The sequence below is a fragment of the Aulonocara sp. 'chitande type north' Nkhata Bay genome, linkage group LG16 (assembly GCF_057382095.1).
Source record: "Aulonocara sp. 'chitande type north' Nkhata Bay isolate Kocher_YH1m ecotype deep benthic linkage group LG16, A_spYH_male_GT1.1, whole genome shotgun sequence".
NCBI classification, from domain to species: Eukaryota; Metazoa; Chordata; class Actinopteri; order Cichliformes; family Cichlidae; genus Aulonocara; species Aulonocara sp. 'chitande type north' Nkhata Bay.
In genome coordinates, this window is record NC_141359.1 from 24,425,559 (window position 1) to 24,437,044 (window position 11,486).

The 11,486-nt window shown below is 37.9% G+C and overlaps 1 protein-coding gene across 2 annotated transcripts in view; it reads right to left on the reverse strand.

Moving 5' to 3' along the window:
- The window catches only part of rapgef4a (Rap guanine nucleotide exchange factor 4a), a 40,049-nt gene extending 37,570 nt beyond the window's left edge, over positions 1-2,479 (reverse strand). The window contains exon 1 of one of the 2 annotated variants that reach the window (XM_086267594.1): positions 2,166-2,479. In XM_086267594.1, coding sequence (XP_086123720.1) covers positions 2,166-2,233 — 68 coding nt within the window. In that variant the 5' untranslated portion in view covers positions 2,234-2,479. The remainder of the gene's footprint in view (positions 1-2,165) is intronic. The other variant, XM_086267595.1, reaches the window with a different exon arrangement.
- Between the last annotated feature and the right edge of the window lie 9,007 nt (positions 2,480-11,486).

Here is an 11,486-nt window from a genome sequence, read left to right on the forward strand (position 1 = left end):
TTCAAAGATGGAAACAACCTTTGTGCTTTTGTTTTTTGAAAATGTACTGCTCTATAGTTTTACAATACACTAAGTAACAGCTTGCGGGGAAAAAAAAGACTTTTCATTGTGTATTCCCTGGAAACCTTTAACCTCACATTATGCCTCTATAATTGTATGTACTCCTTGATAAGACCCTATGTTCAGCAGTGCAGCCGCTTTTAATGTATTCTGTTTTTCTACCCTGCATTATCATAATCAGGACAAGGCAAGAGAAAGAGAGACTGCGAGAAAGAGCGAGATGTGTGGGAGCCTGACTTTCAAAGCCAGTGTCTGTTTGAAAACTGACCTAGATGAAAAAAACAGAAAGAACAGAGAAAAAAGCAGAAAGTGCCAGTTTGACGTGCAAGTGAGAAACGATTATCTTCATCATGCAAGCTTGTTACAATTTGTACAATGCAAACAATGATCAACCTAATGACCAGTAATCCAACCTGAGATGTCAAATAATGAGCGTATTGATGAGTGAGATGTAATTTGTCTGTGAGCTTAGTTCAGGAAATGACACAACTGCTTTTCGTATTCACCAATCTTTTCCAAACTGTTAAATAATCAAGCAGTTTGGATAAACTTAGATGTCTATCATCCACTGAATTTCAATGTAAAAGTGTCAAATGAATGATAGGGTGACTCATGGATGCTGTTTGCTGTTTGGAAAAGGTGAGTCACCCAAGAACCATTTGACTTGAGGGACACAGGTGGCTTCTACAAGCAAGCAGAGGATATTACTGTGTAAACACGTCTGGCACCCTGTGTCACTTTGCTGTGTGTAGCTGTTGTACTTTGGACCTTTTGATATATGCTGCACCCCTTATTGTCATCATCCTGTAGATCAATAGTAAGCAACCCACTAACACCTGAGCTGCATCCAGTATATACTTGCATATTGGCCAAACTGTCTAAGCATGTAAATGTAAAAAATAATGTAAAAAAAAAAAAAACATGCAGTAAGAATTAAAATAGATAGATAGATAGATAGATAGATAGATAGATAGATAGATAGATAGATAGATAGATAGATAGATAGATAGATAGATAGATAGATAGATAGATAGATAGATGTGGCCGTGGCCAAAACAGACTAAAGGGCCACATCTCTGTGACAAAACCATCAACACAACAAATGGTGAAGCCAGCCTGCCTGCAGTTTTTCTGACTTCATAGTGTAGAGGTTAACACATTCACCTAAAAAGTGAAAGATCCCTGTTTGATCCAGCAGAAGATAGAAAGAGTCAAGGAGGGGCAATCGTTAAAAAAAAAATCTATGAGGTTAAACACGCAGAGTTACCTGCTGTGGTGACTGTTTGTGAATAAGGGAGCAGCAGAAAGAAGCAGTACTTTATATGAGTCCTCAGTAATACTTGTACATGGCTGCCATGTTGGCACAATCAAGTCAAAAGAGCACAAGATTGAAAAGTTGACTGATTTTCCTGCAGCATTATGCCAAGCAGAAAAAAGATTTTTGCTAGCTGAAGGACTCCAATATAGTTAATGGTCATAGCTTGGCCACCCTTGCAATAATCCTCTATGTCCGCCTGCATTCAGCAATTTCATTACTGCTCACGGCAAAAGTTGCAGAACAAATTTCTCTCAAATAAAAAAGTACTATACATTATAACCATGACACATATTAAATATCTTTTAATGTCTTATTATAATGATATCAGTATTTGATCTTTGATCTTCCAGTAGTCACAGAAAGCAGTTTGCTGCTGATTATTACAATAATCCCAGATAGTGAGCAATTGAAGTAAGTAGAATGCATCAAAGAGCCAAGTAATTGGCAAGTAATTTGACATAATTAATAAATCCCAGTCTGAAGCTGATGCCTTTGCTTTCCCCAACTCTACAGCTAAGTGGATCACTGTGCGTGACTCCTTTAGTCAACAGTGAGGTCAGAGGCTGTAGGAAAGGTAACCTTGGCGCGTCCAAGGATGCACTAACTCAAGCTGTGATCGGACTCACGACGTCCTAATTCCGTTTATTTGAATGTTTAAATGCAGCCACTGAAACACAACGCCCAAGTTCCTTACAGGATAAAAATCCAAATCGCGATATTTCCTCGTTAATTCATCGCTCTTACACTAGCCTGAGATGGGTCGGGTGAAATGGTATAAAGTGATTACCTCTTATCCAGACAAATCATCCACTCGGCAGATTCCGAGGAATGTGAAGAAGTGTGCGCTGCTACCATCTTGCGATCCTGCTGTTGCTGCTGCTGCTGCTAATGCGGAGGAGAGGGCTGGATCAACGACAGCAGCTTCATCTGCCTTCACTCACTCACTGCTGACAGTCCTCGCTGTCCCTCCTTACCTGGGCGGGAGCAGCGTGGACGAAAAACAGCCCACACTGACGGGTTTTATGCAGCTGTAGTGAAAAGCTATGTTGTTAAGAAAGAAAATCTCAAACTGAGGACGGCAACAGTTTTCAGCAGAGATGTGGCTGGGGGGAAACAGAGCTCGGTCACTCATTATTTTTTTCAGCAATGGAGGTCAGTTTCTGCTATTAGGCACATGCAGGTAAAATGAACGCAGTCTCATAGATCAGTATGTCCCAGTGTTCGTGTTAAGATCAAACTGTTGCTTGGAATTTTCCAGTCATTTCATTTTTAGAGCTGTTGAACTTACACCGAGAGCTGTAAATAGAAGCAGCTTTTGTTGCTTGAATGAGGTGAGTCAGCACAAAGTGGCACTTCTCTACTGAAGGATACTGTTGCAAAGGTGAGGTGGAGGGCATACAGGTGACCTGTGATTGGTCGTAATCACATTAATGTTCATAAGTATTTAGACAGTGATAAAGCTTTTGTAGTTTTGCTTCTGTGAACCGCCACAGATGGTTTAAAATCAAACAATCGAGATGTGATTGAAGTGCAGACTTTCAGCTTTGATTTATTGGTTTTTACAGACCTTATTTTCTGAGTTTCCCCATTTTCAGAAGATCAAAATTAGTTGGAAAATTGACTGAAAAGCAGCTCCATGGCTAGGTGAGACCTGTTGTTCAGTTTTCCACTGGCATTTTCAATATGAGGTCCAAAGTGATGCAAAAATAAACCAACAGCAAACCACTTTAATTTTTTTTATAAACAGAATGGAATAACAGGTTGACTAAACAACAACAAAAGACCCGGAAGACCACAGAATAACGTGTGATGTTACAGCTGATAGAAGTAGCAGGATGAACTCTGAAGTGTACAGGGATATAAGCTCCACTCAGATTCAGGCAAATGCTGAAAAACTAACCAGACAGCTCTTCACAGTGCAAATGGACAAAGAGCCAAAGTCGCAAAGGCAACCCAAGATTTCTCAGGGCAAAGAAATAGGATAGTCTTCGACGGCCAAGCCAGTCACCCGATCTAACCCAGTGGAGCATGCTGTTCAGACATTTAACACAAAACTGAATGGAGAGACACCCACAAACAAGCAGCATCCAAAGGTTGCTTTACAAAAGACCTAATGGAGCATCTCAAGGGAGGAAACAACATTTGGTGAAATCCATAGATTCTGGACTTCACGCAGTCATTGACTGGAAATGTTAGGACATGTATTTAAAACAATCCCTTATTTATTTAATATTTGTTTAATTTTGAGGGTCTGTCAATGGAGGTCTGTGCTTAGAAATAGCTACCACCTAAACAGTTTAAGTTAAATCCCTTTAATTTAAGCTGAAATTCTGCACTTAAATCACATTTTGATTGTCTGATTTAAAATCACTGTGATGGTGTAAAGATGCAAAATGGCAACAAAATCTTTTTTTTCTTATAGATTGTGGATCTGATCAATTACAGACTGCATACAGTCAAGTCCAAAACACTGAAGCAAACTATCTGAGTACACATGGCTGTTTTAACTGACTGCAGCACGCCTCTCATCCCTGTATAGTGGATGACATTTCCAACATATCAAAGTGGGAACATTTTCATAATAGCCATGAGAAAATTGGGCTTTGTTATGACAAGCCACATAATAAAAAGCCCATTGCTTTACTTCAGTTACCCTGGCAACAAAGTACCTCATAGAAAGAAATACCAAGCCTCTGTAATTATTTTCTTTTCCATCATCTGATGCTCAGATACCTTGGTACCTAAGTTACAGGCTTATGTTATTGGTTTATTTATTTATTTATTTATTTATTTACTTAATTTTTACTGAACACAAGTCATCAGCACTAAAAGGCATAAAAGAAAACTCTTCCTAAAAAAAGATTTTTGTCTCTAATCTCAAGTAAAGAAAGTTTCATCCACAAGTTGACTAAATCATAATAAAAGTAGGGCTTCTAAGTATAGTCCTGTTTCCATCATTTAACTAAATATTTAGTTAATGCCTTTCAGGGTGAGGTTTGGATAGTTTGAGAGAAAAACCAAACAAGAAGCAGTCCAAGAGTAAAACCCTCGACCAGAGCAGGAATAATCTTGTACTTTCTATATATTCATTTTGTTTTACGTTAAGATGTTTGTAGTGCAGTAAAAATAAGTGCAAAGATTTACTTGGCCTTTTGAAATCTGTGACTACTGGAAGATTTAATATAACTGATATAATTTTGAGTACAATTACTTTTTTATTTATTTATTTTTTTTACTTGAGTAGATACAGTAAATACCGAGCATTCATCTTCCCGTTTAGTAAAGTTCATTTATTAAAATTATGTTTAATAAATATCAAGTGATTTTTTTGTTATCACAAGTTAATTTTTTTCAATTAATAATAATTATTATTATTAAGAAATATTGTACATTTATTCATATTATTACATACTTAAATGGTTATAACGTCTTATTGTAATACACACAACAAAGCCATAATAAAATGAATCAGCTTTTCTCCAAATGTATCCCATGCCAGCATGTTCTTGTCAGTCTGACAACTATTGTCATTTCAAATAACTCTATGTAGCATTATTATCACTTTGACCTTCAGATCATCTGTTGATGTTGAAGGAGAGGTCAGAGGTCAAATGTTAATTTTTGACCAACAAATCATTAAGTTGACCTTGGTGACCTTGGTGGGTGAAAGACAAATTTCAATTTTCAACAAAGTGTTAATATGACCCAACTCTACAAGATTTTTTTTTTTTTTATCAGAATTCATTCAAAACTCTTTTTTTTTTACAGACAGAGTAATGACACGCTTGCAAACACTGCATAACCTTCTTTGTGGGGATAGCATTACATAAATAATAAGACAGTGATAAAAATGGAAGATCTTAAAGATAAAGGAAATGTTTCGAAACATCAGATCTGCACCCAACACCGGTTCCAAAGTGGTTCTCCTTCAGGAGAATTTCACCAAGCCAATATTTAAAATCCAGTTCCTTTACCGACAGCAAGATGTCAGCATTTGTTCTAAGAAAACACCTAAGAACAGATGAATCCGGGCACAAACCTATTCGATTCCTGGAGCAGAGAAAAGGGAAGTGCACTCAGTCTTGTTTTGATTTTAAAAATGTAGGCGTCTAACCAAAGGGAGCTGTGCCCTGCACCTGAAGGAAACTTTTAGGTGTTTCTCTGTCTGTTTCTGATCTTTCAGTGGACCTTAAATTAAGATTGCGTTGTCAGCCCACATGTTTTTCTTCCCAGTGAGCTGAACTTACATGTCTTGCCCTTTCTTGTTAAAATAAATAGCTGAGGTGTGAGGCTGAGTTCAGGCCAGGGCATGCATAACACAAAACACACATTCCTGTAATGCTGCATACCACTAACTCACAGCAGCAATGGACCAACACATAACAATGTGCGAAGACGTCAACATGCGCTGCAGTAATTTGCCATGCACTGCAACTCTGCAAGCTATCAGTTCAAGACATAACAAAAAGATTTACGAAGGTAACGACTGAAAGGGTTTTCATTTCTTTCTGCTGCAAACAAATATTTGTTGTAAAAGAAAACAGAAAAGAGTAGTTCTGCAGAAAAAAAGACAAGACACCAGGTGTGGAGTATTTCTTGTGCCTGCAAGAGTCTGAGACACTGTCTCAAAGGTTCCACTCTCAGCAGCTCACCTGCTCCTTTTTCCATTTGGTTTTCCCCGTGCATTCGATGGTGTTTGAAATGTTGCTATAGGGACCACTGGCTGCAATGTGCCATCGTATCCTGAGCCCACTGACTGTGTATGTGGCTTTTCAGGCCCACAGTTGCTAGGAGATGCTCCTGCAAGCTGAAAATGGTAAACACATGGACACATGCAACCCTTATGTGCACACACAGCATAATTTCAAAATGCTGATGAGCATTTGGAGAAATATTTGCTACTGCTGGTATATAACTCTTTTGAAATCCGTGCTTCACAAAAAAGTATCTTCAGGATTAAACGTGTTAAATTTCTTCTTGTCAGATAATAATTCTGAGCCATGATATATGTGTTTGTAGACCTAAATTACTGAATTACAATGCCACATTCAAAAGAAGTTGTGTTTAAAGCAATGTGCTCCATAATTTACACTGTTCCAGCACGAGTTTCAGCATTCCCATGGCGGTTAAATGTCACTGGATTTACATAAAACAAATGAGCACAGAACACCTTTGAAAGCCGTGCAGTACGGCGTAAACAAGCAAGAAGCTTGCATAAACTACATGGGAGCGGCTTTAAGGAGCTACATAAAACTTTATATATCAGATAACCACGTCTCAGATGGAATGCTAGGGCAGATAACTCCAGAGGAAATGCCTGAGGACTGGATCTTTTCCAGAGACGTCTCCATCAATGTTTTAAGGCGCAAATTTACAATGATGGGCTAAAACAGCTCAAAATGCTTTCTTATTTTATTTATAAATATACTCTGAGGAGAATTTAGTAATCGGGATCCTAAAGTAGTGATCTGTGATAGGAAAAAAATCAGAGTTGTTCATTTAATATTTCATAACCTATACAATTAAAAATGTAGATGGGATTATTCCTTAGGCAGCTGAATAAATAACACCATCTGCTCAAAGCTCTTGCTACTGTCTGGTTTCTCTTTATCAATAATTACTAATCTATTTGCATTTTGTTATATAATGCTCCTTGTAGTTGCATATACACTTACTACAGACTGTCTTCAACACATATAAATATTTCTTCAAATGTAACACTACACATGTTTAAAACATCCAAACAAATATCTGCTAAGCTAAAATCTATATACCATTATTAATTCAAAGGTGGACTCTGATTCGCCAGTTTGTAACAAAATATTCAAATATTCCGTTGATGTCTTCTCGCACTTGATCTGGCTTCTGTTTCCTAGGTCAGCTTGACTGGATGATATTTTTGCAATGTAGGTTCTTAGCCACTGAGGAAATCTGACTGCGCTCTCATTCAGCATCTTTGTAGCTGAGCTCAAAAGAGAGAATGTCTCTTTTTTTCTGAATCAAACCACTGTACATGGACTGTGTAGTGGAGAGTTAACTCGCACAACTATGGCTCTCCTGGGAGGGGACCTGATTTGTAAAGTGAATATCAAGTAAAATCTGCAGGCTTTGTGTTTTGGGAGTTTTATCCTGCTACGATGAGAAACTGACTGCCCTGTACACTCACTTTGACAGATAATTTAAGCATAATGAATATGAAATTAGGTACTAAAAACTGACCCAAAATACTAATTAAAGCTAGAGCGAGCACATAAAGGATATAAGATCTCTGCTGGTGACCCATTTTTTATTGAGGTCATATATATTCTCAGTAGATACTTCTGACAGACTTTGTGTTGTATGGAGAAATACCAAGTCACGATCACTGCTGAGACACATGACATTGCTGAATTCATGACACCGTTAGTCCGTGTTATATTTTTAATTAACACAAGCAAAGTATTACACTACACACTACAGCTGAGCCAAACTGCCTTGCACTTGTAGTCAATATATTTATGCAGTTTCTGCAGTTTTTTGTTTGTTTGTTTGTTTGTTTTGCCTCTGCGTACCACCGCAGTGGATTTTAAATCAAACAATTAAAATATGAACTTGTAGACTTTCACCTTTAATTCAAAGAGTGTAACAAAAGTTAACTCAAAAGTAATTGAACAAAATACAGTGATTTGAAATATGAGGACTGTTTTTAATACTTGGGTGAAAATCCTTTGCAGCCAATGAATGTCTGAAGTCTACAAACCATTGAGATCATTAAATGCTGCACTTCCTCCCTTGAGATGCTCTGTCACGCCCACAGCTATACAAACAACCTTCAGTTGCTGCTTGTTTGTGAGTCCTCTCTTCAGAGTTGTCTTCAGGGACTGAAAAGCTCTGTTGAGTTGAATATCACATTTCTCTTGGGTTGTTTTCCCATTATGCATTCAGCCATTATCCATTTACATTGTGAAGAGCTGCCTGGTCAGTTTTCCAGCATTTGCCTGAATCTGACCGGTGCTTAAAACCATGTACACTTCAGAATTCATCCTGCTACTTCTAGCAGCAGTCACATCATCAATAAAAACTAGTGACTAGTTCCACTGGCAGCCAAATATGCCCATGTCACAACATTGCTTCCACCATGTTCTCTCGCCCCCACCATTCTGGTTCAAATTAATCTTGGTTTCCTCTGTTTAAAGAATTATTTTGTGCGTGCTCTTTTCAGAGTTTTCTGCCAAGTCTAATCTGGCCTTTCTGTTCTTGAACATAATCAGTGGTTTGCACCTATTTGAAAACCTTCTGAAAACTCTCTGTATTCAGGCGTCTGTTGATGACAATGATACGCCCACCCCCTGGAGAGTGTTTATGACTTTGTTTGATATTATGAAGGTGTTTTTGAAGTTTTTCTTAACCATAGAAATAATTCTACCATCATGCACTTTAATTATCTTTTGTGGTCCACCAGGGCTAGAATAGAATAGAATAGAATAGAATAGAATAGAATAGAATAGAATGGCCCTTTATTGTCCATGCTTCACACCAAATCTGTAGGAATAAAATATAAATAGTAAGACAGCAAGAAAAAATAACAAACAGGAGAAATATATACAAAACAAGAGAAAGGCACGTAATAGAAAAGGCACAGATTAAAGAACAGGTTGCAAAAGTTGTGCTGCTGAACAGGTCAAAGCATTCTCTCTATTTCTTTTTTAATATGTACAAGATTTTTTATTTAGTCAGTCCTAAATGTTTTGCCCTCGGTCTGATAGATTTATATTGTTTTTCCAGTCGAATGATGCTCTTCTTCATTAGCATCAGCATCTTTTTGTAACCTTGTTTTGAGAGTTAAAGTGAACATCTACAGAACTCAAGTTCAGTGCTTCGAATCAACAAGTGTCAACTGGTCATAAAGACGGAAAAGGTAAGATTGCAAAAAAATCTTCTGGACCTAACCGTATGCATTTCAGTTTGGTCTTGTTGGAATTGTTTAATTTGTCTCTTAGCGTTTAGCGCTGCACTTCCTGTTTCATATTTTAACCCAAAATGGCTCTTTAGCGTGTGTTTGTATGATTATGTGTTACAATGCTTTGCCATATTCCTGGTTGCACTTCCCCCCAGAAGCTATACATTTCTGTAAATTTCTAACCATCTGCCTGGAGGACATACAGGATGTATACTTTGGACCTTATCATGAAATGAGCTCTGCTCCAGTGGCTTTAGAATTGAAGGCTTTTAACAACCCCAGCATCATTCCTGAGATAAATCTGAGTGGTCAAAAGATGTGATAAGAGAATGATAAGAAAGGCAAGCATAGAAATGCATTTCTCGCTCACAGAATAAGACTTCTTTGCGTTACATGACCGTATTATCTGCTCTGAACAATGGGCCCTTTTCACACATTTTGAATTGTGATTGAAGGAAAAAAATGTCAGTGCAGCTAATATTAACAACCACTCTGTTCTACTCAAATATCCCAGTGTAACACTGACCGTCCTTATGTGAAAAGCTCAGCATGAAATCAGTAAACTACAATTTCATTTTATTGCTCCACCTGTGTGGTGTCAAAAGACCTATTAATCTGATACCAGAAACTACTGACTCCCCTGGGTCTTGGGCCTTTGAGGAAGGTCAAAGATGTCCAAGCTATAAAAGCAGAGATGATTTTCAATTACAGCACTGTGCAAAAGGTCTTGATCCACCCCTCATTTCTTTATATTTTGTTATTAAAGTTGGAAGCAAATTCATTGATTTATTTAAACAATAATGCAAACATACAAGTCAGCGTTGTAATTAAAAGCAAATGCAGAGGTTGTACAATTCTAATGCATTTGAAACTCAATATTTGGTACGACCACCCTTATTCATCAACACAGCCCGAGCTCTTTTAGATAAGACTTCTTGTCTTTTCATAAGCAGTCCTCAGGAACAGGCCAGGCTTTTTGAAAGACATTCAAAGCTGTCAAAGCTGGATGATCGTTGCCTTTTGTGCTATTCTCTTTCAAGATGATCCCACACTACTTCTGCAATGTTGAGCTCCAGGGCCAATTCATGACTGACCTGACATTCTGTGTCAGGTCTTTGTTGGATTTTTTTTTCTCAATTCTTAAGGACATGACTTTCAGATATAGTTCAGCTGTTTTCTTATGCCTGCCATTTCTTCTGTCCAGTTTCCTTAGATTTCTTAAGGACACAGTACACAAGTTTTTTGGGAATCAGCTTGTTGACTCAGAAATATTATTGTATGCCTGTCAGTTTCTTATGTTTGACATTTGACATTCAGTTAAAGAAATAGGAACAGAAATAGGAAAATATCGGGGCACAATATTATGTGTTTTTGTGTGTGACAGTTTTGCGTAGACACAACACTCCATCTCTTGCGTTAAGTGCGCTTTTTATGCTTGAATGATTCATAGGTCAGTGTTTAGTGTAAGCACAAACATTCCTCTGAAAATGGTCAGATACAAAGGCTGGGCTGGAAATGAGTGAAAAAGCAACTATGTCTATATAAAGCCTGGAGAAATATTCTTCTTAAAAATTACAAGAAAGCCTGACTCCTTGGAAGTGAAATATAGAAAAATGAATGGTGGCTCAAAACCTTTGTGCAATACCGTACGTGACACTATGATCATTGACATTTTTTATTACACAGCCTTCGCCTGTTTAATCTCAGATCTGTTTGGTCCACACTACCAACTTATTTTATTGCTTTTATATTAATCTTTAATCCGAAGCCCAGATACACCTAACGGTATCATAACTTTGTTACAGCTTGAGGAGTGCTCCTGCTGTGGTATGTTGGCCAAACTGAACTTAATGTGTGACATATTATAACAGCAAAAAGTCAGAGATCCCATTCTACTGGAAAGGTTGTAAGGAAATGCCTTTTTCATTGGGGCCTATCTAAAGAAAAATAATAGTATTGTAGACATGCTCTACATGTTCTGCAACGAGTACTGTTAAAGGTTTCCATTTTATCCGCCCGAAGGTTTAGGTGAGCTCTCTGACTTTTAGGGTGAGCTTCCCACGCCTTTCCCTCCACTCCTCCTCGTGTCTGTGGAGAAATAGAGTGGAGGGTGGAGCGAGGAAAGCGGTGGGTTACAGTCCTGGAATGTGCGCGCGCTCCCGATCACTC